Raw genomic sequence first — 27,915 nt, 5'->3', positions numbered from 1 at the left:
CATGTGAAAAAAGACGTCTTATTTGTTTCAGAGAGGCTTTTGACCCAAACATAAGTAACCTGGGTAACTTTTTAATTCACTACAGTTTGTGTCCACTAGGGGTCAGACTGCGCCATGGACAGACTGTACAGTAAACTGGACATTCGTTTTGTGACTGGGGGAAATAATTCAAATCATTTGCACTCATGCTGCAGTTCATTATGAATTTCATTCTCAGGGAATCAGGAAACATGGAACAGCCATAAAAACCCCTCAGACATCATCATCATCATCATCAGACTGGAACCTGTAGCAGCTTGTGAGACCCAGTAACATCCACATTAACATGTAAATTGAAGTCATGTTTTTTTTTCTTCCTTTTTTTTTTGGCACTTTCCTTACACTTTGGGTATAGAAGATAAATAATTTGAGATTCCTCCTTTCTAAAAACCCCTCATGTCTCTTGCTTCTTTCACACAGCTCCTCTCTTGCCTTCATATCGTTTCATGTGACGTCCCCATAGTTAAAATCCAGGATAAACAGAAGATCAGCGTGATTTATTATGATTTTATTGAACATAATGAAACAGTGAACAGGCTAATATGAACACTACCTACTGTAATAATTATAGTTTGGTATCAATTAAGATACAAGAAAGGCCACAGGGAATGTGCTGACAAAAGGAACGAGGTAACACAAATATATCTGAACAAGGCCATTCTCCTTTTCCTATAAACTGGATATAATGAGAGGAAACACAATTTAGTACAGTTTCAATTTAAGGCAAGTGTACATTCTGGTTTGTCCTTCAATGTCGACAGGGCACCCGCTTATCAAAGTCATCCAGCATGAACTTTATCATTTGAAAAATAAATACAGAGCGCAGATCAATGGACCAATGACAGATCACAAGCTGCTGAATGTGCCATGTGTAGATTAACAACTCATCACAGAAGTATTTACTTCAACAGTGTAAAGATGTCCAAGTTTGTTTCCTGTTGGCAAACTTGGACCAAAGCTGTTTCCGTAGCAGTGCGACTCTGGTTTAATGTCCTAAGCAGGTTTCCTGTTAAGTTTAGAAGTGTGTTGGATTCGACTGATTACCTTTATGGCTTCGATAAGACTGCACCTCACATACTCCAGACTCTTAAAGCGCCTTAGACTGAACCTCCCCGTCTGCACCAAAGTCAACCCAAAAGTGACTGCAGGTCTTTTCTTTGGCTTTTCAACAAGCTCCCTGTTCAAACCAAAGACTCTTTTCAGAGCAGGATGTAGCTGTTGATTTTATTCTTAACGTCTACAGTCAGCAGCCATTTTGTTCCATGTAGTCATCTATAATTCTTCATCACAAATGTCTACGGTTTATGTGAATTATTTGAATCAAGTCATGGCTACCAAATGATAAGATTATTTACCAGGAAAGCAAATATACCTAAAAAGGATCAAAAAAGGTGTTTAAAAAAACAACTATCCTTCCAGTTTGCCATTAAGATAAAAGTCACTGATTGTCATCATTTTTGCACCCTGATTAAACCCATTTTGTGCAATCATCTGCCCCATGAGTGAGAGAAGACACGGACACAAACAGCTGGGACTACGCTTGGGGAAGTCAGTCCCATCGTACACAGGGTGGCTCTTAAATACACGCGTGATCTGGATTCCATAACCAATCGAGACATAAGAACAGAACCTAACTGAGTAACATATGGGAGGAATGCAGCAGAACAGGGCAACGATCTGCCCGTGAACAACTAAGAGGGTGACTGTAAGAAGAAGTGGGTTTAGCTACACGAGACTCCCAGGCCAGGACACCACCGTCAGCGTGACTTTATTCTTCTGCAGCTTGAGCATCGGGATGAGCGACGAGTTGTTCATCCCCACTGTCGTGGCTCCGTTCACCGCTACTATCTCATCACCGCACCTGGAGAGAACCACAGGCCATGAAGACTGGTGAGGACGAGAGGCGGCGGGATACAGGAGCTGGACAAGTCATACGGGGGTCAACTTACTTGAGGCGTCCGTCGAAGTGAGCGGGCGTACCAGGCACGATGGTTTTAATGAAGAAGGGCTGCTGGCCGTGGCTCTCCTCGTAGCCCCCCACGATACTGAAGCCCCAGCTCTCGTTGTTGGTCTTCTGCAGGACGATGTCCCGGCACCAGTGCATGTGGCTGAAATGACAAGGGGAGAGTCAGAGCTGCAGAGGCGGAAGAGAATTCAGGCAGTCTGCGGTGAACGAAGGCGGCTCTACCTCGGTAATCCCAGCCAGCGAGTCCACAGCGGGGTCCAGTTGAGGGCTTCGTCTCGCAGGTCGTCCACAAAGTCCAGTTCGTCATTGTTGGCAGCCTCTGTGTCTTCCTCAGACTCCTCGGACAGGGTCTGGATGACGCGGAGCACCACCTGGGACTGAGCTGTCTGAGCCTTCAGCACAGAAACTGCCTCGTTGTAGGTCAACTGGGTCAGATCAACGCCGTTGATGCTCAGCAGAACGTCGCCTGAGGAGACAGACGATGTTGTGAACACGGATGATTTTTCAGGTTGTTTTTGTTGAGGCATCTGTCCACAGTGAAACATCTGCACAGCGTGAAAACGGCTGAAAAGATTTTAAAATTGAACCATCTGAACATGATGCTCGTGTCGAGCGTTTAGCCGTGAGAAGAGAGCTGCCCTTTCAGCCAACTGTCACACCTCAGTGGAAGCAAACAGAACTGGAAATTGTTTCCATAACGGTTTGTTGCTGTTGTTGTGTATTCATCCAAATATTCCCATGAGATTAAGTCTCTGATTCAAAGCTTGAAATAACCCCACTGTTGATAAACTTGCCAGCAATTACTTCCATAACCAAATAATCATTTTAGTCATTTTTATACATTTGCTGCTTCCTGCTTCTCACATGCGCAGCTTTGAGGCTTTTCTTCATCACATGTGATATCGAACTGAACATGTCTGGATTATGGACAGATGTCACCTTGGGCTGTGGGAAATTATAGCGGGTGTTATTTGGATTTTTTCCGACATTTTAAAATAAAAGTTGCAGCCTTGGCCGCAACGATAAACATTACAGAGACACACACAGCCTAAAGCTACCAGTAGAAATGTGAATAAAGTCTGTTTGTACCTCTTTTGATGGTGCCATCGCGGTGCAGACAGCCGACAGGCTGCACGCTCGTGATGTAAACGGGCAGGCGGCTGCGACAGTCCCTCCCCCCGGCAATGGTGATGCCCAGAGACAGCCGAGGCTCCTTCTTCAGGCTCACAGTCTTCTCCTGGCTGGAAAATCCACCTGGAGGATCCTGCATGAACAATAAGACGAATTAATATCAGGCATTGACAATCGTATTGATCAACATCACCGTGAGGACTTCTAAAATAATGCTGGCCTTGTTCAGGACGCCATGTTTCATCAATTCACCACAAGAATCACTGTTTTAAGTGTTGGACATGAAGTCTGTGCTGCCAGCTAACTTCAGCCTCTCCAGGATCCTTTGACTTAATTGACTCCACTCGTAGAAACAAATGTGAAACATTTGAGAAGGAGCTGAGAGGTACGGGTAGAGGTAACGTGTGAGGATCAGCACTAAGCTCTCGTAGTGGAAAAGATGTGTGGAAAATGACAGCTTCGACCAGCCTCCTTCTTTCCCTCTGCAGTCTGTAAACCATGAGAAGGGAAGCTTGGGGGGGTGGGGTGGGGGCTCTTCCTTCCCCCCAGCAGGGAACCCATCCCCCCCAGCAAGACGAAAAGCCTCGACTCTGCAGGCGAAAGCTAACTGTTACCAGCTTTGATCCTCTGCCACGCAAAGAAACAGCCAAAAAACAACAAGACAGTGGCCCCGCAGCGACAGAGTGAGCAGCACCCCGGGCCTTTTGATCAGGACACAGGGAGGCCCCGGAGAAGGGCTTTCATCTCCGCTCACCGACGCAGGTGTCTGCTCTCAAAGGTTCTCACCCACAAGTCGGGGGTTGCCGTTCTTTCTACTGGCAGTGTATGGTACGACTGAGTGTGACCGACAAAGGACGCGATCGTCACAATTACACTGAGTAAACAGAGACACGCAACCAATATTGTGGTAAGTCGCGTAAAAGGAAGTTACAATTCCAGCAGCCGACAGCTGGCAAGGGCCCAAATAAATGTGGATATAAAGTATTTTATCCAAAAAGGAGTTTGAGCAGTGGCTTGTGAGGAAATGTTCAGCATTACCTTCATGTAGGTGGAGCGGCGCCTGAAGTACTGCGGCTCCGGCCTCCGGGCTGCTCTGCTGTGTTGTCCCTCTCTGCTGCTTCCTCCTTCCTCCTGAGACTCTGCAGGTCTCATCACCACGAAGTTCACACGCATCTCGCTCGCCTAATGCACGCACAAGAAAAACAATTCATTCACACACAGCAAATACCAAAATACAGACTGTACTATGAACTCTGTGGTCACTGATTGATCATTTTGGTGCTCACTTCGCTCGTTTGGTTCCTGGTGATTTCAGGATGGACTTAAAACTTGCTTGAGATACATAAGTTGCTATTTACCCTGCTAGCCGTAGGGCCATCTATCATTTTTCCTCTAGAGCAAGATGTCTGGATGAGAAACAGCCAAAAAGCCAAGAGATTTTGTGTGTAAAATGTAGCAACCCCTTGATCTTTGCCACTATCATGCTACGAGATCTGGCGTTTCGTCAGTGGCAGATTGCAATCAACACTGTAGGCTAAATTCATGCTCTTGAGGGATACATCCTAATAAAGACCGAGGCCTATTTTTTTGTGCCATGCTCAGCACCATCTCACATGGGTGATATTAGTAACCCAACTACTTGTAAGACTCTACCGTCAGCATCTTCTTTGCTCTTATTAATCACGCTGTGTGGTGTAATGAATGCTGCAGCTTCCAGGCTAGCAAAGCTCAAGGCCTTCAGGTTTGTTTGTTAATGTTACATCATTGCAAAATAACTGAAAGCAGTGACTGTTCTTAAAGTCTTTCTTGCTGCTGCTGCTGCTGCGCTCAACTGATGGCCAATAATAACTGATGGCTCAACAGCAGCCTTTTTATGATTTGACTACATAATCGCCCTTTTCAAAATGCCTACGTTTGCATATTGTTCGTCTTCTTTATTGCACCAACACAGGTGAGTTATATCTACAACCCCAATACCGAAAAAGTTGGGACACTGTAAAACAAATAAAAACAGAATGTGATCATTTGCAAACAAACTGTGTTTACTAACATCAGTTTTATAAAGTGTTCCTGAGCTCACACAGTAATATCCTTCATCCAATCATGTGTTCACAAAGTGGTGAACCTCGCTCCATCCTCGCTTGTGAACGACTGAGCCTTTCCAGGATGCTCCTTTCATACTCAATCATGAAACTATCACCTGAACCTGTTTACCTGTGGAATGATCCAAACAGGTGTTTTTCCACCACTTTCCCAGTCAGTGATGATGTGAAGTGTGTGTTATTTGTGTTTAATGGGCTAAAATGTAAAGTCCTATCTTTGATCCTCTAATACACTACCTGTATGATGTGGGCAGCGCTCTCAGGTGTACCATGCCTCAGGTCATGTCCGTTGATGGCCAACACCTTGTCATTATTCCTCAGTTTTCCATCTTTGGCTGCCAAACCACCAGGCAGCAGGTCCAGGATGAAAACCCCACTCTCATCTGATTTGCGGATGAGTTTGATGCCGAGCGGTTCGGCGCGCTGACTCTTCATTAGTGTCACCTGCAGCACTGTGCCGGGGTTGTGATTGGAGGTAACGTTGCCATGGGGACTGTGAGAGGGCTGGGAGGCGGTGGAAGTGGTGCAAGAGGAGGAGTGAGGATCAGATCGTGGATCCCTTGATTTGAAACCTTTCTCCTGCATAACGGTGAGCCTGAGGAGGGAAGGCTGCCGCAGCACTGCGATGGCCCGGCCGTGGGGGACTGAAGCCAAACTGACATCATTCACCTGGAGACACGACAACAGAGAGAGGAAACAGCAGAGTCAGTGTCGAAGCATCCTAACGCGAACATGGCAGTACATAATGTACACACATGCTGCCACTACAGAAGGTTATGAGAGGGTATAACAGAAGAGTGAGATCAACTAATTATGTTACTCTTCCTGCAACATAATTGTTCATATCCGATGTTTCTGTCTTCAGAACCAAAACAAATACAAGTTACAAGTTAAGCCTCTTTATTTGTCACTCTAGTATTCAACACCGGAACCCCCCAGGGCTGTGCACTCAGCCCCCTCCGGTTCACCCATGACTGCAATCACCGACATGGAGAGAACTGTTGTGTAGTTTGTGGACGACGGCGTCATCAGTCTGATTACAAAAATCATGAAAATTCATATCAGGAGGAAATTGACAATCATGCAGGTTGGTGCACAGGGAACAACCTGCTGCTCAACATCAACAAAACCGAGGAGGCAAAGACACACACTGCTCTCTACATCAGTGCAGCTGAGGTGAAGCAGGTGAACAGTTTCAGGTTCCTGGGAATCAGCATCTTAGACACCACACATCTCCACCCTGGAGATGTGTCAGTGACATCAGTGAGGTGTCTGCACAGAGCCCGAAAGATGCCAAAAGGCAAATCCACCCCAGCCACAGCCTACTCACCCTGCTGCCGCCTGGCCAGCCATGCAGAAGTATTCACTGCCGTACCACCAGACTACAGAGCAGCTTCTTTCCTCAGGCTGACAGACTCCTCAACTCAACCTCCGCACTCCACCATAAAACTATTTTACTTTTATGACTTAGTATTTATTCATCCTCTTGCATCGCTTTTATGTGAGTAGCATAAAGGGACGACAGCTAGCACATCGTTACATAACCCTTTGTAGTAAAGCAATAAACAAACGAACCTTGTACCTTGCAAAATCAATTGTCGAAGTGATATTCACAAAAATCAACGCATGGATCAAAGAGGAAGATTGAATTTTAAGATCTCAGTCATGCAATCTTCACCATATCTCCATATCTACCAACAAAAGCCAAAAACACTGCAGCTGATGTTTCACATCCTGAAGGCGGCCTGTTGTCTCACAGGTTTTTGTTTTCATTTCCAGGCTTGGGATCAGTTGGCTTTAGAGGAAGAGCTGCATTTTGGAGACACACCAAAGCAGAGGTGCCAAACCGATGCTGGAATAGTCTTAAGATCACTTTACAGCGGCGCCACATTCCAGGAGAACCGGAGGGTAGAAACCCAAGGAGGAGGACTTTGTTGGAAGAGAGGAGGCAGTAAAGCTGCAAAGATTAGTCCATTAACTCATTAGTTTTAGTCCAAATGATTAAACTATTACTCAAGACAATAACTGGCAGATGAATAAGAAGTCATTAGATGCACAATAGTGGCACAATAAATGACTACCACTGACAGAAAACTCTCCCTATTACTCTTTCAAACCAACTCTGGTTATGCAAGTCTTTCAAAAAAAGGACAGATTACATTTTAGTGCACTTCATGTTTGAACATTGACCCTCTCAGACAGAAGTCAATCAATGACAGCAACCAGCTAAAGTTGCTTTCATTGACAGAACATGTTTGGCTCGGCAATTTTAACCACGCCTTGTTACCATGGAGCCAAAACTTGTTCATCTTGAACGTCCACTTTCCCTGCTGCAAAGCTCTGTTTATAAAACCACGAGAGTGCAATGACAAGGTGTTTATGCAAAAATATGTTGATCTGTGTCACGCTATGCCACCAGGATGCTTCTGAATTCCCATGCTGAGTAGGAGATGAACATCCTGGGCTACATGATCCCTCGTTCCTCACTTAGTTTATGGGTCTCTCTCACCTCTAAGATATGGTCCCCTGGGGCCAGTCTGCCGTCACGAGCTGCTAGCGAGTCTCTGACAATCTCCTGGATGACTATGTTCCCCAGCGGTGTGTCTTTGCCCCCCACGATGCGGAGGCCCAGCTCCTCCTCCGGCTCCTCTCTGAACAGCTCCACCACATTGGCCTCGGCCACCAGACTGGACCGCAGGGGGGTGTTGTCTGGAGGGAAGAGGAACAGAGAGCCAGATGGAATAAATATGACTGCATTTTCTGTCCTTGAAGCAGACGCTCAGCTCTCGCTGACTGAGCTGCAACATGGAAAATACCTGATAGACATGACTGAAAAATGAGTCCAACAGGGCAACAATACAGGTTTTAAGCAAACTCCCAGGTTAGCCAAACTTATACATGGGAGAGAAAACACAGTCAAAATGATTGATTAAATCATCAACATCCATCCCAGTTTACAGACCAACTTCCTGGTTCAACTTTGTCCAAACACGCTTTCTGTGACATGCTTACACGCACTGAGGGATCATTTCATTTCATTTCACTTCACTTTCGCTTTGTTGTTTACAACTTCTCTGTTTATATGACTGCTTGTGTTTCTTACAAAATCTGACCTCTTGTCACCAGACATGTTCCCAGATCTCAGCAATTAAATGAGTTCAAGTAGAAATGAAGGCCAGAACTATGAAAATACGACCCATGTTTGGAATCACAGATAATAAGAGCAGCAAACCTCGCAGGCTGTACATTAAGGCTGCAGTGATCTGAAAGTTATCAGACCATGTACATTTGCTGTCTTTGGTATTGAATTGTACATTATTAGTGTCATATATTTGAAGTTTATATCAATGTCAGGACTGTGTTATTTGCTGAGGCGGTTGCTGTACCGTGACAATCTTATACAGCTGCAACCCTGTTGCCCTTCTGTTACATTGTTTTTGCTAAGATAAACAGAGTATATCTTGTACCAATCTCCTTACTGAATGCACAGAGATAGATAGTGATCTTCTCATCTAAACTCCCAGGAAAAACAGCAAGAAAACAAAATTCTGGAGTAAAACTTACCAGTAGAGATAAGCATAAAATGCTGCATAAATGACCCAATGCTGCCTCAACCAATGACCTGTTTTTGAACTCGAGCTAACATTTCTTGTTACAGTGAACGGTAACATAGATGTGAGTGGAGCTTGACATGAAATCATCCCAATGAAAGAGCACAAGTTTTAGCACACCGAACAGAGCATCTCAACCGTAGGACTGTGTGTGTGAGTGTGTGTGTGTGTGTGTGTGTGTGTGTGTGTGTGTGTACAGGCCATACAAGTATTTACATGCTACAGCTAACTCCTCAGCAGGGCTGCCATTCTTTTTAGGACAAGCACTACAAAGTTATGATCAATGGTCAGTAAAATGAAGTGTAAGCTCACTGTTTTTCACTCAGGCCTGCAAAGACTTTACTTTCATTTGATCAGAAAAACCATTATAATGACAACGATGCAAACTTCCTTAACTCAACTTTTTATAGAAAGGACCAGAGAGAGGGTAAGGAGTATTTTGGCTCCCATCCTCTCTTCAGGACTCTGGTCCATGACAGAGGCTTGTGAGTTGCTTCTAGGGTTTTTCCCTGGGATCAGACTGAGACTAGTCATCTGTGAGCTAGTACATGTTCCTACCACCTGGCTGATGATTCACCCGTGACAGAATGAAAACCTTGGGGCTAAAACATCAGCAAGTCCTGTCTGTGTTTTGACAACCACCCTCCTCTAAAGGGGACGGGCACGAGGATTTAGGTTTTCTGCAACCACCCTAGTGAGGAAACTATTTCCGTTCAGCCTAGAAGCTTCTAGAAGCATTATTCAGTGTCACTGCCTGAAAGTGCAGCTGACCTTCTACTGCAAATGATTTCCTAAGAAGTGATTGTAATCATCACGTTTGTGTGTACGTGGGTAAAAAAGGAAACAGGAAAGTCGCTGTACTTGTGCTTTGTTGTTTGTACAGAAAATAGATTGGTGGGACTGAACTGCTGATGTAATGGTGGCTGTCAGTTTGATGAAATGACTCCATACCCTCCTCGCTTTCTTCATAGGCAGGGTTAATCAGCCCGGGCTCTGGCTGGTCTCGGGTGGGATTTCGGGACAGAGTAGCCGAATGTTTAGCATCACCAGACGACTCCCCGTCACTCTTACGTCCCTTTAGCTCGTTCCAAGAGGGCCTCTTCCTCTTCTCTGCTTCCTCCCTCAGTCTTCTGAAAACAGGACATCTGAGGAAAGACAGGAACATGAAGAAAACTAGTTCAGAGAATGACACGGCTGATGACGGACCCTTTTAGAAACAACACGTCAATCTCTATGCTGAAAAAAGGACGTCCTTAAATGTACCAAGGAGTGGATGAATATATAAATAGAAAGAAAGAAATGGATGCTAAAAGGGGCTTTCAGACAACAAAGAGGAGACAAAAGAGGGGTGTATTTATAACCAGGATTTAGAAGAGAGGCATTATGCAGATGAGTAGACAATTTCACTGCATTGCAGGGTGTCTGGGTGCGATAGGTTGAGTGTGATTAAGTCAGTCAGAGTGCTGGGACTGCTGCTTGTTCCCCATGCCTGAACTTTGTCTCCTCATTGTTTGCACAGAGAGGCTGCAGCAGGACAAACTGAGTGCGTCACGGCTGGTCACCGGGATGATAAGCACCAAGCTGGCCATGTGAAAAACAGAACTGCTGACCTGCACCTCGCCTAGAGCTCAATAATTATATGTTTGTGTGTTCATGGAGGAATCGTGCGACCAGGAAGAAATGGTACAGCTTCAAAGTGGGAAAACACAGTCTTTGGAAGGGCACGTAGAGGAGAAGCAAACAATTTCGACAGCAGTTATTTTACATTCCTGAGAAGTAGTCAGAATTTTTTTGCCATGACTTAACAAACTACAGCTCCTGTGTTTACCTTAAAGTGGAGATATGTGCATGCAGTATGTGTATATGGAGGGGCCAGACATTTGATACACCGTACAATATAATGAATCCACTTTAAGGAGTAGTTAGACATTTTTTTTTTTTTTTTTGCCAACAGAGAGATTTCAATATGAACCTAGCTGCAATTTGTCCTTTTTACACTTTCAATTATGTTTGGATTAAACAATCAAGATACAACATTTACTTAGTGAACTTCAGAGGTGACGTTAGATGGATTTTGTGGCGGATTAAAGAGATGTGAGAGTGATATAACTCCATAAATGCCAAATTATTCCTTTAATGACAAGTGGGTGGAATTTGTTTTCAGTGGATAGTAGGATGGATCAGTTCAGCACCTTAAAGCACCAGAGCAAACATCAATACAACATACAGACACATCAAATCATCACGTGTCAAACAAGTTGCGACAGGAACAACAAAAGACAGATAAAGTCCAAAAACGCCTGTTCCTAACATTCCACAGCTAAACAGGTTCATTGGTAACAGGTGATAGTATCATGACTGGTTATGAAAGAGGCGTCCTTGAATTCCTTGATTACGAGTTAAAAGCCTCTCTGTGCCTCTTGACAACTTGATGAAATCCAGGACTCTGACTGTACTGATGTACTGTTTCCTTCTCTCTTACATCATCCAAGTATTGCCTTTATATTCTGTGTGAGACAGTCGTTGATCGAAACCTCTGCATTGTTTATGTGTGTCTTTCCTCTGCTGCAGCTCAATAAACACGACTTTTCTGCTCAAGGCAAGCTCTGCCTCAGACTCTGAGTACTACTTTTCTACACCGGAGGTGTCTGAAGAGTCAAACAGTAGTGTTTGCAAGGCCACTGTGCAGCATTATATTATTTTGCATGGCTGTTCATAATACTATTACCATCCTCTTGTATTTGAAAAAGACAGGGAACATATTATTTTGTCTAAAATAACACACACTGTGACCAATCATTTCAGCCAGGAAAGGCATAACAATATTCACTGAAACGTCACGACTTGTCAGAAAACCATCCAGAGTCTTACCTGTTGTGCAGGTGAGGCTGCAGCTCACAGCGCTGCATCTGCTGCTGACACTCATTGTGGGGGCACAGCACAGTCAGCTTGTCCAGCAGGTTTCTGACCAGCAGGCTGGAGGGCCGGCACTGGTGCAGCTGCAGCCGCTGGCGGTCCACAGGGCAGAAGTCCTGCTCTTTCAAGAAGTTGCTCAGACAGTGAAAGCAATAAGTGTGGCCACAAGGGGTGTCCATAGGTCTGAGGAGGGGCTGCAGGCAGATGTGGCAAACCAGTTCATCGTCCACCTCATCCTGGTACTCGTACAGGTGGCTTTCCAGGCAATCGTGAGCCTGGCCACACTCTTTACAGACCCGTGCCCATGACAGCCCCGCAGTGCAACTGCTGCCGGCAGCTTTGGTTTCTGTTGTAGCCATTGGCTGATGGAGTTCCAAACTTCTGGAAAAGATCTGCGTCCTCTTATCACCTTAAAAACCACGCTTGGTGTTATTTCAAGAACCTACGTCTGCATGTCCGAAGCTAAAATCCATCGGAACGGAGAAAAGATAATCCTGGGTCAACACTGTTATCTCCATGTCTTCATCTCGATTGTCTGTTGAGAGAGGAACACAGTAAGCTCTGGTGCAAAAGTTGGACTATTCCTACTCATACCCGCCAGCTCCACAGGAAATGACAAATCCACAGAGCAGCAGCAATATGGCAACAAGCCGCAGCTGCTTCCTCCCAGCTAGTTTCCTGAGGGACAAAAGGAATTCTCATCTCAGCTAAAAGTCACCGCGCTCCACACTGAAAGGGCTAAACTCTGTGAAATGAGGCAAAAGAAAAGGGACTGAAGTCAAACCCCTGCTAATGGGAAGGAACAAAGGCATGGCGCTACATGAGAGTAAGAATTTTGAATGAACTGGGCAGAAATACAACCCCCATCACTAATGACCCCTTGCACCCAATCGGCAGTGGTCTCCATCCCTTTGTGCAGCTCCTAATCTCCTTTAATTCCTTCTCATAAGGAGAGTGCTGATTAGGAATGCATTCCTCTGAGAAACTTTTGGCCATTTACAACAGATATGACTGAATTTTCAGAAAAAACTTGCACATATTATAAATTACACCAAATGCATTGCGTTCGATGGCTGAAATGAATCGCCTCCAATGAAACGGCATCTGTGTGGATTTTGAACGAAATTGAATTTAAAGGGTGAACAATTACAAACTGCTCAGTATGATCAGGAGCAAAAAAGTGCCATTAAGTTGCAGTGAATGGCTTTTGAGTTTTGAGCTGAACACTTTGAAATGCATCATTTCAGTAGACTTCATGGTGTCTGAAGGGCTAAAATGGCACAGAAATGCACAAAACACCAACAAACACCACCTTCACATGCATGACTTTGTCCTAAGAGCACAAAGGAGTCAAGACAAATGTTCTCTTGACATCATCACAAATGAAAGAAAAAACAAAAAGCCACCAAAATGAACTCACTACCTTCAGTTTGCTTCTCTTGGTGACCTCAGTCCAGATTTCAACCACAAAGCCTGCTTTACCTTCACTGTTACTGCCTTGGAGCGACTCACCCGAGATGATATCTTTGTTGTCAAGCACCCAGTAGCCACTGCACGCAAACACGAGACTCTAACCTAGCAGCTGCCTGAAGCCTGAATGAAACCAGAGCCCTGCCTCTCCAGCAGCACACTGTCAGAATAATGTGTGTGTGTGTGTGTGTGTGTGTGTGTGTGTGTGTGTATGTGTGTGTGTGTGTGTGTGTGGACACATATTTGTGTGCATGAGCATGGATGTGTATGAGTTCTGACTGCGCCGGTGTGAGGAATGCCGAGGGGAATTGGTGTAACTAGGCAGAGTGAGCACAGAAGTGTTCCTTCTGCCTCTGTCAAAGCCAGTGGTTGTGTATGTGTTTATATGCGAGTGTGTGTGTGGGGGGGCCGGGGGCTCAGACTGCTGATGTTGCACTATCACAGGCAAAGTACTCTCAGTGGCTGAATGACTGATTGCAAACACACAAGAGCGATTACAAATATGTGTGCGCACTCCTTTCCACACACATGCACACTGGCTGAGGTCGCTCCGGCCTTCTTTCTTTGTCTTTACTTTGTTCAAGTGATACCTCGTCCTGTAATGGATAGGGGTCATGGATCCTGTAGCACAGAGAGAGAGGCACAGTAGAAAGCAGGCTGTGCTCCATTTATTTGGAAATCACATGACCCCGATGCAAGAATGTGAAACAAAAGATAAACAATACAATACACTTTGATTGCATACAGTGTGGGGCCAAACTGCAAAGGGTGCAGCTGGTTCTCTTATCAATAGAGCTGAATGCTTTATTAATGTTTCACTCCTATCAAGGTGTATTACTGGCTTCATGATAAAGGGGTGTGCACTGGCTGGGAGTCACAGTGGGCTTCGCTGAGGGCGCAGCATGTCTTCATCAGAGCAGTGGTCAACTTCACAGGAAGACACACAGGGACCCTGGAGACCCTCGTGATTAACGATCTGTATGCTACTACCAAACTGACGCAGTGCTACGTTTCTAAAGAATACAGCCACTCGTCTTTCTCTGAATCATCCACGTGAAATGGAGACTTGACGAAATGCAAAAGCATTATGGAAAAAAGTACAGCACAGAAACGATTGACAGCTGTTCAAATTCGAGCTTTCCTGCTTTACATCATCGTAAAGTGAATGTAATGGACGTCTGTGACTCTTGGAAACAGCGATGGGCATTTTTCACTATTGTTCAAAACTGTATCGGCTAAAGGATTTATTGATTATTGGCTAAAATAAAAGGCAGATGAGCTGATAATGAAAATAATTCTTAGTTGCAGCTCTAAACTGAGTATGTGTTTGAGAAAACGAACAATCTGAAGATGTAACATTTTCAGACCAGACTAAAAGAATAACTAATAAGTCAAACAAAATAAATAAACAAGCAACAATGAAAACAATCATTAGTTGTAGCCCTTGAAAAGATGAAGTGGAATTAATCTCAGTCATCGACTGACTCAAAGAAAATCCTTCAGTCTTGAGTTCTTAGTATCAACATCTGCATTAATGCATCTGCCTCGGTGTCACAAGTGTCCTAATCCTGCAAGAAAAATATTTCACAAGTCCATGTTTGTGAAATCAGCACAATAAGACCGTTTTGCAATGGACGGGGTGAAATATGTTTTACAGGTCTGGAGCCAACCAAAGCGTCAGCCTCGATGAGGGAACCCCTTATCCACATCAAACCCTGTGGTCATGTGACGACCTAAGCTTTCCACGGGAATGTCTGTGGCCTGACGGCGTCCTCCGGCCTCCCGCAGGATTACCCGAAGTGGCGTTCCTTCAAAGCTGAGCCGAATCACTCGCTTTGATGGTTGATATGAATGAGTCACGTGCGCTGCCACACCCTCAGTGAACACAGGTGAGGCCATGTTAGACTAATAATTTCTCCATGAGAGTCCACGAGACAGGATGTGTGTCATGTCTACCTCTACCTAACATCAATGTCTGGCATTACCAATAAAAATAATAACACTGCGCATGAAATGGAAAATGAATCAAATTGCTTCCCAGACATGAATGACTCTTAATCACCAGTGTCTCGGTATGACCATAATTAAGCTCTAACACGTTTAAGATTACACTTTTACGGCTGCATCAATTACACATCACTTATCATTAGAGCTACATGGGCATTTTCCATGATCAGTGCCTGTCTTAAATTCATTGTTTCCTTTGTAGTTGAACTAAAAAGACATCTATTTTGAGCTCTGAGCATTACGTAACTGCTATGGCAACAACAGGCAAAGTCTCCTGTTTTAAATACGACCAGTATTTGCATTACATCAGGAAATAATCAACTCCAACAACAAAACTGTCAATCCCCAAAGTGTTTTCCACTCCGACCTCTTCCTGGTTTGTACATTCATACCAACAGCCTCCCTGCAGACACTCACACACGGTGTCTCCCCTGCAAGTCACACACCGGGGTTAAGCCCACTGTACAACAGCCCGCCTGCACATAACAAAACAAACACCACCCATGGCATTAACTTATTATCATCCGAGGATGTTGAAAGCATGAAGGGCAGAAGGTCACAGTAATTCATAAACAAAGGCCCTCTGTGCTTTTCCCACAGTGTCACTGACTCCCTGAATCAACCAATCAAAACAGACGATGATTCACTCAGCTGATGATTGATTTCACTCAAAAACAGTCAAATATTGCTGATTGGGATCTGGATTTTCCAAACCTGGAAAGACCTCTTTAGTGCTCCTGACTGTCTCAGTGTGACAGCTGTAGTTGTATTTCTTTTTCCCCACAACAACTCATCTTAAACCCTCTGCTCTGTTGTCTGCGTACTCGCAACAGCTACTGCAGACGTGGCACAAATACGGGAAAATTTTGGTCAAACATAAGCTCTGGTATTTGAAATATGACTCAAGGTGAAGTCAGATTAACCTTGATGAAGACTAGTCATTGAAGTAACTGCATAGCTGCAAGTCATCACAATCAATGGGGCCAATTTTGACATTTGTGCCGTTTTTGGCATCTTGACCAGCGATGAAGGAGTACTCAAATCCTTCACTTGAGTCAAAGTAAAGTAACTCAATATGCAGAGCGGCTCGTTATTGTAACATTATCGATGATGCACTAATATATAAGCAGCATTGAGAAACTGTAACTCCTACTGCTGATATAATTTATAACGCCGTATAATGTTTTTTGCAAGTAAAATCTTTATGTGCAAAGTAAGTACGAACAATCAAATCACCACAGTAGAGTGAAAAGTACAATATTTCCATCTGAAATGTGTTAAATAGCATTAAAGGAGTAACCTGAAGTAAGTTCAGTACTTGAGTAAATGTACTACGTATAGACAGGTAGAAATCAATCGATCATTTCTGTATTAAAACAGCCTATAAATATCAGTAAGGATATTCATGAAGGACATTTGTAATCACCTCCCGTCCTGCCTGTGTGTGTGTGTGTGTGTGTGTGTGTGTGTTGTGATTGGGACCATAAATAACTCACTGGTCCCTCTTTTCAGCTCATGGCTGTTGGTTTGGTCCTAATCACTACACCGACGTGACAGAGCCACATGACAGAAGAGGTAATAAAAGTTAGCCTTGGTGGGGATCAGTCGGATCGTCGGGCATCGTTGTTCACACCGCGGTTAAACCAACACGGCTTCACCTTCAGCGCGTAACCTGCGGAGGAAGCGCGCACTGCTACACACCTTGAGGACGGAAACTCACTTTTCTGCGAATACGTGCTCTAATACAGACACACTGCAGTATTAAACACTGGCTTGGCGAAGCCCTAACAGCCCGGAACAGCTTGCTTTGATGTCTGTTGACATGAACGAGGAGAATTGGCACAAGCCGAGACCGAAACTCGTCTTACCTGTGTGAAGGTTGTTTTCCGGAAGCAGCTAACGTGTCGCGAGCTAAAACAAAGAGCTCGGCGTGAATTCAGTGGATAAGGAGTTTAAAAGAGCCCAAACACCGGACAGCTGCTACACCTCCGAGCTTTTCTCACATGTTTTACCGCATTGCTGTCGGTGAATGATCACAGTCCGCCGTCCCAGGTGGAGTTCAACCTACAGGCGGAGGCTGGGCGACTTTCCCAGTTTCGGGACAACATACTTGTGCGCCAAGAGACGTTCAGGAAGAGAGGACCGTGCAGGTGTACGCAGCACTGCGCGGCTGCACCGTGTGTCCTTAAACGCAGCCGTTTTCAGTCTGTCACAGCACTCATAACCACGAACTTACATCCAGAGTAATAAAAAAATAAAACTTAATGGCATAATGGCAGATTTGTTTTAAGGCATATCCCTTTTAATATATTGATTAAAAACTTGAAAAAAAAATTGTATTTGAGGGAATGATGGATTGCAGTAATGGAAGATAGAAAACAGACATTTATATTACATCTTACAAACGACCTTAATTATATTAATGATAATCTAATAACCATAATGATAATAAAAATAATAACAATCATCATCATCATAGTCATCATCACACTAGTAATCATCATCATAACCACAATCATCATCATCATAATCATCATCATCATCATCATCATCATCATCATCATCATCATCATCATCACAATAATAATAATAATAATAATAATAATAATAATAATAATAATTTTATGATTACTTTTCCTTCTTTTTCTGCAGATATTTGATATGTGCAGTATACATACCATAACTGTAGTAACAGTAACTGACCACAGTGCTCGTGTTAACCTCCCTTGTAATTTGATCAAACATAACCATGTTAACATGGGAGTACGTAACATATAAGCAAAAAAAAGTGGAAAAATTAAACTCTTAAAGCTACAGTTTGATAAAAGGACACTCTTCAATACAGTATTGGTCAATACCAGGTCATAAACCAGGACCCACTGTCGGGCTCTTTACCATGTCTTGAAATGTGCTCGTGTCATAAAGAAGCTTTTGGGGCCCCTGGTCATTCAGACCCCGGGACAATTGCCCAGTTTTTCTGGCTGTAAAGAGCTGATCGAAAGAAAATTAACTGGCAACAATTTTGATAATTGATTAAGTCATGAAGTGATTAAGTCAAAGTCATTCCTGTTCCAGCTTCTCAGATATGCATATTTGCTGGTTGTCTTAGTATTTAGTGACAGTAAACTGAACACTTTTTGAGTTTTGGACTGTTGGCAGGACAAAACAGCAGTGTGAACATGTCAAACTGGGCTCTGGGAAACTGTCAGAGTCGTCAGTGTTTATATGACTGCTTCACTGTAATCAGCCTACAGAATGTAACTAGTACATTTACACAAGTACTGTACTTCAGTACAAGTTTGACATACTTGCACTTTACTTGCACTTTCCATTTTTTGGTACTTTATGCTTCTACTCCACTACATTTTGGAGGCAAATATTGTTCTTTTTACTCCACTGCATTTATTTGATAGGTTTAGTTACAAGTTACTTTGCAGATTTATGTTATCAATACAAATATAAAACAACAAATAAATTATTCATTCATTCATTATTGTAGATTAACTTACCGAGTGCAATATAAAGCAATTAAAATTAGTCCTATAGCTGCATAATTAAAGCGGTGACCACATTAATGCAGCATTAATTATAATCCAGTAAAATCATGTCTCTGGCATTGACCTTTCTGCATTGTGAGTATTTGTGCTTCCAATTATATTTTGATGCTTGTACTTGTACTTTTACTTGAGTAAGATTTTGAATGTAGGACTTATTTGTATCTCTGTACTGCAGTACCGCTACTTTTACTCAAATAGAATATCTGAATACTTCATCAACCACTGCTTTTAAGCCACGCTGAACGCAGATGAAAACATTTGGTTTATATTGTGACCTTTTGCTCAATGCTAGCCAACATTCCAGGCTTATCGAAACATCTGTGGGTGTCTGTGGGTGAGCACCTGGGTGATGCTGAAAAGAAAAATACTACTAGTTTTGGGACCGTGCCAGTTAAAAGAACTGTGACACATGAACACACGGTGTAAAGCACCATACCCCCTGCAGAATGGAAGGGAAGTCTGTGCCATAAAACATCTCTGTGAAGGCCTGTTTCCCCCAGGATTTACAGCTGTGGTAGGAAGCCTCAATACAAAGTGACATTTGCTGATACAAGCTTACAGAACAAGGCGCTCCACTGTGGCAATTCAGAAGTCAATTGGTCTATATGTTATAAGACAGACAGGAAGTGAAGCTAGGTTTAGGTATCAGTATTATCTGAATGATGGGATTCAAAGGAAGTCCAATCATTTCTATTAAAGAGCGATTTCACATCTTAACACACTGAACATTTATCTACAAATGAACCAAAAGTGTGTTTTTTGGACCATTTGACATCATGCTGAATAATAAATGTGATTATAAAGCCTGGAGACCTCAACAAATCACATGAAGTGCTTATGTGGCACAGTGACACTTTTGCTGCCAGAGGTAGAAGAACTGCACTGAAAGCGTTGCTTACAGCAACTTCACAGCTTGATGGTGTGTGATAAATGTGGGCTGAGTAGTAAACAGTTGCAGAGAGGTTTGAGGACTTCCTCCAGTGTCTATCAGGACAGATGAGAAAGAGTGACACCATGTGTTTAGATGAGGTATCATAATTGAGTTGCTTGAAATTGCTGAGAAATGTACAGTTCAATGGCTGTTTCTGGTCGATTAATTTCACAGATTTATAAACGAGCTGATTAGACTAAAGTAATCGCTCGTCATAACATCATCAGAAATGTTAATGTCTAAAGATATTTCATAGATGTTGTGTGTAGCTGCCTTTTGGTGTTCCTCAGCTGCCTTTTTTTTGGTGAATCGTATTTCACAGCAGTGAATTTTGTCTGCTTCTGACGTGAAACTTGGAAGTGGGAGGCAAAGATAAACACTGACCTAACAATACAATGCATCCTGAAGCGCTGTCTCGCCCTCTCTCCCTCTCTCTCTCTCACACACACACACACAGAATTGGCCCACAGCTCTGTTTGAGCTGCGCTACTTACAAACAAGAAAGAGGCTGTTTGTCTTAGCTGGGATCAGTCAACATCCTCAACACAAACAAGTTCCTCTGGAGTGAGAGAGGAGAAACTCACACCGTCAGGGCAGCTGCACTCTCACTCCACCGCGGCCTTTGATGTCCTTCAGAGAGAGCTGATAATGAAGGCCCCTTACATCTTAATTCTTTTAATTGGAACGTGGATGTAACAGGTTGCTGATACCTTGCAGTTATTGTCTGAGCTTGATGAGAACTAAAGAAAACTTGATCGTTATTTTCAAGCTGCGAGGAGAAACTCAAAGAATGAGGCCTTCCGGTGGGGTCACAATAAAAGAAATAAAAGCCGATATTCTGTATTTTTGTTACTGTCAACAAATCGCATGGAAGAGCAAAACCAACAGTTCGTTGGTCCATCTCTGAACACTTTCTGACTGAGCCTCTCTGTGGCTCTCAGCCTCAAGCCCATTCATTCCTACTGACGATGTAAATCTTTAAAACTGTATACTTTCATTTTAGAAGAGGCTCAATAATTTCCTTTGACAGCTGGGCTCTGCAGTTTACAGCAAAGATTACTCAAACATGAGTAAATATTTGTTGCTGACTATTTTAAGCCGTGGATCGATACACATCTGGTGCTCTGGTAAGTATTTACTGCAGCCAGTGAAATGGTGTCACTCCTTCATGTGTTTTAACAGCGTTTAGAGAACAATGGAGGTCCATGGCACAGATGAATAAGATATATCGGGCTTTGGCTGAACAGACACTACTTACTAGATTTGGTCTTTTTATGGAATTTGTTCACAATTAAAAAAATGTGCAGACTGTCACCAAACTTATCCTTAATCTTACAAATCCCACACCTCACCGGGGCTTATTCTGTAAAAGAGAGATGCTTCATTTACGAGAACATGTCTACGAATCTGCTCTTTTGTTTTTAACTGTTGCTCAGAAGAAACCAAGGACACTTTACTGCAGATTGCTAACCCCCCTGCTGACCACTGCAGGCAATACATCCCTCCTCCATCTTGCCCTGGGTAAGGCAGCGAGGCATTTGGTTCAGGCCACAGCTTGCACGGCAGCCCCGGGTCCTGTCTGGCCTCCACATGACGGCTTTTAATCAGTGACTTATGAGACAAAACCCACCAGACCACACTGTGACATTCAAGCTTCTCTTCAGTGGGCTCACAGGGATTTGTGCGGTTTTCAATGTATTGCTTAATCATGGTTTATATCGGTGAAGATCGGCTGCATCATTGTCTTTTTTTCTTATTTTATTAATGTAAGAAAAATTAATTGACTGGTCCTTTAACTTTATCTGAAAATGAGGCATTATTGCATTTGTACTTTCTGGTTAAAACATAGAGTTAAACATGTGACGAATGCTACAACAGTGTGGAACCCTCAGAAAATAAGCTTGTAGGTTTGTGTGTGTGCACTGCAAGAGTCTTTCCAGTCTCCCCTGAGTAAATATGCTTAGCCCCAGATGATCTTCAAGGCCTCACTTGTTTGTACCTGCCGTGTCGTTCTGCTCGTCCACCCAGCATGACACCCTGTAGCCCAGGATCAGCCCCTCCGACATCAAAAGACCTTGGTGATTCTTATCAGATAATATTCTTGTCCGCCGTCCCTCCCCCTCGAGTCCAGCCTCCTCGCACTGTTGACCTGAACCATGCGCACTGTTCCTTATGGCCCTTTGGCCTTTCCTCTTCTTATCACCATGATGGCCAGGTCATGATAACGCAGGTCCAGCCTCAGGACAGAAGGAGGGTACTGTCCACTCTTCTAAACCTCCACAGTTGCATAACTCAGACACTTCAGGGCAGTAAAGAGTTTATCTTAGCTCCGTGCGTGTGGTACTGTGTTTTACACACTCGCAAAAGGCGCAAGTGTAATATCTCTCACCACTGCAAATGATATAGATCACAAATGTCTACCATTGTAGATCAGTTTAAGTGTCTCCACATATGAAAGAACAATGTCAGTCTCGCTTTATCATTTTATCTTTAGTGTTGTAGGTATCATTTTGGTTTCATGCATATCTGAATTTCAATGCGGATTACACCTGATCTGTTTGCTGTCATCCTCTCGGTTCAAAGGGGATGAAACCTACTGACTCAGCCACCTTTTTTACCCTGACACGTGACAACAGTGCATCTGTCTCAGGATTGTATGCATTTATGAGTATGCAGGCTGAGCAGACAGACAGGGGGGACTGGTGTCCAAAGTCATGACCCTGCCCTGACCTGGATGAAGGAAATGGTCACACTGCTCGAGACAAAGCAGGGCAAAGGAGAGTCTGAGGGGCTGGCTGGTCAGCCTCTAACAATGGGGTCCGTGCTCTAAGACCGCGGGCCACACAAAGGCCAGAGAAACCCCCTCCTTCCCACTCCCACATTGCAATAGAGCTGGCATTTCACACTGGCCTGTGAACAGCCATTCAATCAAACTACTGTTTAACCTGACCCCTGGCCTACACAGAAATCAAGATGAGTCTGGCGGGATGTATTTAGGTAAGTGACCTCCCTGGCCTTACTCCCAGCCGGCCATCAGCGACAACACAACTCTGTCTTTCACAGCTATCCCACTTTGGTTCATGTTGTATTACTTTTAATCTTTAAATGCAAGATGTTTCCTGTTTTGTATTTGCTGCTCCAAATTCCTGTGAATATTCCTTAAAAGCATGCAATCAATAGGCCTCCCAATAAATAATGTGTCTTGTGATGGCTGTAAGGAGCAATAGCTCCCTGGGGAACAAGAGACACCACCAGACCCTTCGTCTGGGTCAACTACCCTCGAGCCGGGGCAGAGAGAAGCGACCACATGACCCTCTCTCCTCTCAATGGGCTGCTCCTCCCCTCTACCTGTACATGGTTCGGATCAAGGTGTGGGGGCTGCATATCAAACAGACTGAGGCCTTTGATGTGGATGGAAACACAAACACTGATTTGAGCAGAGTCGTAACAGCTTATTTGTTCCCTTTAGTCATTCATTGAGCCGCTTGTTGAATGTGTATGTCTTCAAAGGACTGCAGCATGCACTGGTAGTACAGTAGCCGAGGAGGCCCTGAGAGCGCCCTGGCCCTAGTGGGTTGTGGGAAGGCCATCTGGCTTCCTGTTCCTTAGATTTGATATTGATTTATTGGCTGTACATGGGAAGATAAGGGGGCACCAGCTGCCAGAAGTTCTCCTCTGCATCCTCTCAGACAAAGGGCCTCCTGGTCACCCACATCCTGACCAAATAGGTGATACATCAATCCTTGTTAGGTGTTTACAAGACAAATAGAAATCACACAAAATAATATGACATTTTTGCACAAATTCCACATTAAATTACCTTTGAAAAATCACAGATTTTCACTCACACAGTCATAAAGGGTTTTTGTGTTAATCCCCACAGTTCATATGAAAATGAGGTAACATTAATACAAGAAATTTATGGAGGCATCATTGCCCAAATTCACTGAGACAGATTTTTATTTTTTTTTGTAATACACTATATTTAAGCACATTTACTGGTCTGCAGGGCGGCAATGTTTGTTGCAATAAAGCCTGCTCCCAGTAATGAGGTGCAACATCCATTTACTATTCCTAACAAACCCTGAAAACCTTTCGCAGTTTAACCCATCACAGAAACCATTAATTCAAAATGAGGCTCTTATGCATAACAAGTCTCTCATTCCTGTTAAGTGAGCCGGGGAGTGCTGCAGTTTGGCCTGAGCCTTGTTGGTGGAGGTGTCAACATGGTGTCACAGTGAATTGTACTCATGCCTGATTTTTCTCACCAATGCACCCCCACCCTTAAAAAAAGACACTCTCACATACAGACAGACTTTGGTGTTGTCCACCCTGTTCCCACCCCCACCCCCACCCCTTTCTTCCCTTTTCCCTCCCCTGCCAACACAAGCCTGTGATGTGACTGCCTCAGATAATGAGGTGAGATTTTTATTGCACCAGTCTGTGAGGATGACAGCAGTCCGGTCTGCCTGCAACCTCCCTGGTACCGGGCGCCCTCTGCTGATTCCTGCGGGTCCATGCCGGATACACAGACTGCTCTCTCAGGCCTTCCAGCAATGCACTTCAAAGTGGGAGATCAAGGGTTGACTTGCGCATGACATCCAGAGAATGACAATGCCTCAGCCAGCCTACACCGACTGCTACGTGCCAGTCTCAGAGACACAAAGGCAGGCAGGCTGCTCCCGCACTACTCTGCTGCATGGAGGAAGCACTCACTCGGGAGGGGGATATACATACAGGAAGAGGGCAGTGCTCCATGTGTATTCTATACAAATACTGCTGGCTAAAGTCAATGTGAGGAGCAGAGGAAGGACAGCAGAGGAGACAGAGTGGCAGCAGATTCTTGGTGGTGTCTTGTTTGACTGCTGAAGCATTAATTGATAAGATACAGCATGAGTCCACATCACACCACTTATCTTTAAAGAAAGACATCCCTGCATGTTACGAACTACAAAACACACACATTTGACAGTGAGATCAAAGAATTTTCAAAGCGCTTTCAATGCTTTTATTTTTTTTATTGCTCTGGGGAGCTAAAGAACTTCTGCTTTGACTTTCTTCTGCAGGAGCACTGTTTGTGAAAAATTACTCTAACTCCTCTCAGCAGCCTCTCATCTTGGCTCTCAAAATTGTATTGATTTGCGAAGAACCCAAATCAAATAACCCTGAACTTTAAAACAGTTGTATGGTTGCCTGAAGAGATAATACAAACTTCTTTTTCTTCACATCTCAGGGCAGTAACAGCTTCTGTACTTGTCTCTTAGCCATTACAGGAATTACCTCCACTGCATCAAAATCAACTCTCTCTTGGTTTTCAGAGGTGAAAGCCAGCATCCCAGTCACACACACAGACACACCTTATTCAGCCCCAAATAGGCAGCTGGAGGGGGAGTGAGGGAAACCTCTTGTGATCAGGCCGTCATTTCCTCTGATTGGCTCCGTTATCCTGAAATCCTTTGTGAGGGCACCAACTGGTGGTGATCTTCTTGGTACAATACAGGAAATATAATAAAGGATTTATCTAAAAACATGTTGACAGTGTCGCTGCAGATGCTGAAACATCTAAGTAAAGGAGGAAAAGAGGATATGTTTTCTTTGAACTCAAAATCTCTCATCTCAATATACTCAGAGCCTCACTGAGCATGAGGTCAGTTGGATGTGAACTTCCACAGTCAAGTAATGTCAGAGAGGTTTTCTCTGAATACACCATGAAATATACATAAATAGATAGACAAATACATAAAGAAATTCATGAAAACTTAAAAGGAAAATGTCTTTGAACTGATAACTGTTACTTATAATAACCTCCAAAAACATACTTGTGAGTAGTTCCTGACCAAAATTGAGTTATTTCACCCCCGGCTGTCATGAAGACAAATCAAAAAAGTTGGAGTATTGCGCCACCTATAGAGATAAAATCACTCCAACAGCCCCTCAGATATTTGGTTCCAACAGTGGTCTTCAAGGGTGTCCCTCAAGAAAGAGTTCATCTGAAAAAATGAAGGACGGGTTAATTCAACCATTTAATCTATTTCACTGTTTCTTATTTACTGAAAGTAAGATCAGTGACAAAAAGATAAAAGAAGGACTGCACAGACCTCAAGTTTCAGCTCCTCCAGTGTTATCTCTGAACGCACAATACTGATGCATTTATGCAGCCACGACCCTCAAAATAAATTCTTTTCTGCTGTGTTTGTAATAACTCCATATACTGCTGCCTAAGTCTCACAGAACAGAAACACTCAACACCATTTCTACAAAACTGAAATTCAGTTGTAGTCCAAAAACAAAATACAAGTAAATGCAAACTGCTAAAAATGAATGAGGCCAAACTTTATTGAAGCTGATACTATTTGTACACAGGAAGAACTGATCGCCATTCATGAAAAGGTTAAAAGTTGCCATACACATTTATAAATCAGGTTTTTATGCTCTTATGTATTATGTGTATTTATATATAAGCAGTCAAGGAGATTAACTAAGTATTAAGTTTACCTGAGTACTGAACTTAAATACAATTTCAGGTATAGATAGATAAAATAATAACATATAGTTTCACTGCATCCAGCTACAAGATTAAAATGCTGCTCACATATGACTATCAATAATGAGAATCCAATAATTATTAATAATTAATACTTTGATTAAAGGACTTTTATTTGTAAGGGAGTGTTTTTATGTTGTAGTATGACAAAAATAAGACAAAGTAAGACGAACCATTATTGATCCTCAAAGGGAAAATGAAGGTGCTGTGGCAGCACAAGCACAGAAATAAGTACAAATAAAAACAATTTTAAAAAAAATTATAGAAAATGAAAACAGAAACTATACAAGTGCAATCAAACTAAAAATTACAAGCAGTATATGTACAGTACCCATGAGCTGTTTTGTCCTTAACTATTACTTGTAGGAGGTGACGTGTAGTAATATAGTTTAACACAATACATGGTATAATACAGCGATATACATATGACTGAGTTTAAGATGTAATAAAGTATAGTGCAATATATGATAAATAATAAATAAGAATTCTTCTTTCATTTTATCCTTTCACCACTGAAAAAACAATAGAAATAAAACAATGAAATAACAATGCACTCCTAGATTTGAAGGTTTCCTCTGGTTTTAAAGCAGGTCAAAGAGCGCCCTCTAGTGATGGCGAGCTGAAGCTTCTTGAAGCCTTGAAGCCTTCCAGCCAAATGGTTCACAAAAAGGTTAATTTCTCGAGGCTTCATGTGCACACAACCCCCCTGCTGGTCAAAGACTGCTAAACAGCCAGATATATTACAGATATTTTGTAGGTAATTTTAGCAATTTGCAATACACTCAAGACTGTCCTGCAACAGTGCAGCCATGGGAATGACTGCCAAGTAAAATAAATCAATTCATCTTAATAAATGCATTTCAGGTATCTTTCATGTATTCATTCATATAAATAAAATTTATATTTTTGTTGAGTGTATTATGGGTATGTAACATGACAATACAATGGAATCTAATATTACTTGTCAAATGTTTATCAGTAAATAATTTTGTCAACGTTGGAATAACTCATGATAGCCAACTAATGACAGGGGAACAATTGTTTTCAAACTGTTGCATAGTGTTAACAAGGTAAGGGGCAGTGGATGTGCTTGTGAATATGAAGAGAGCAGGGAATTCGATTGTGCAACTGAAAGACTTTATTTCTTTTAATTCAGAAACAAAATATGGGCTAGGTCCAGCCACACCGCCCTCATTATTTTCATGCAAAGCACGAAAATGCCTCAGCATTGATGAGGTGTTGTTGTTGTACCCTAATTCAAACACTTCACCTTGGATTAAAAGGAAAGACAGTGAAAAAATAGGGAATAACATACATAAAACACATGTAATAATGTTAGTGAAAGTGTACTTAATTTATTGGGGGAGATCAGATCAAAATGTTCCCACACGGGGGAAAACTTTCTTTTTCTCACAGGCTCCATCAAAATAAGCAGCAGTATAACAAAATGCACCTCCATGTCACACACAAACCAACACATCGCCAACACTAACCCACGAAGTGCGGTTTATATGTGTTCATAAATCGAACCGAGTCCTGAACCAGCGAGGCTGTGAATGTCATTCGAATGACGTCATTCTTACGTATCGATACGCGCTTCACTGAATACTTCCGGGATTTCTCGACTCACGCTCGAGGCAT

The 27,915-nt window shown here is 43.1% G+C and overlaps 1 protein-coding gene across 1 annotated transcript; it reads right to left on the bottom strand.

The window, feature by feature from the left end:
* Nucleotides 1–526: 526 nt before the first annotated feature.
* lnx2b (ligand of numb-protein X 2b) lies at nt 527–17,335 on the bottom strand. Its single transcript, XM_070962610.1, has 10 exons — nt 17,111–17,335; nt 11,721–12,300; nt 9,801–9,994; nt 7,748–7,947; nt 5,476–5,907; nt 4,175–4,318; nt 3,095–3,269; nt 2,228–2,471; nt 1,989–2,147; nt 527–1,900 (listed from the first exon to the last, which is right to left on the bottom strand). Exons 2-10 carry the CDS (start codon nt 12,122–12,124, stop codon nt 1,765–1,767), a joined length of 2,088 nt encoding a protein of 695 aa, XP_070818711.1. The 5' UTR covers nt 12,125–12,300; nt 17,111–17,335; the 3' UTR covers nt 527–1,764.
* Nucleotides 17,336–27,915: the final 10,580 nt, after the last annotated feature.

Source organism: Chaetodon trifascialis, chromosome 5 (genome assembly GCF_039877785.1).
Source record: "Chaetodon trifascialis isolate fChaTrf1 chromosome 5, fChaTrf1.hap1, whole genome shotgun sequence".
NCBI lineage: Eukaryota > Metazoa > Chordata > Actinopteri > Chaetodontiformes > Chaetodontidae > Chaetodon > Chaetodon trifascialis.
Note: the sequence above shows the minus strand (reverse complement) of the source record. Positions and strands in the feature narration are given on the sequence as shown.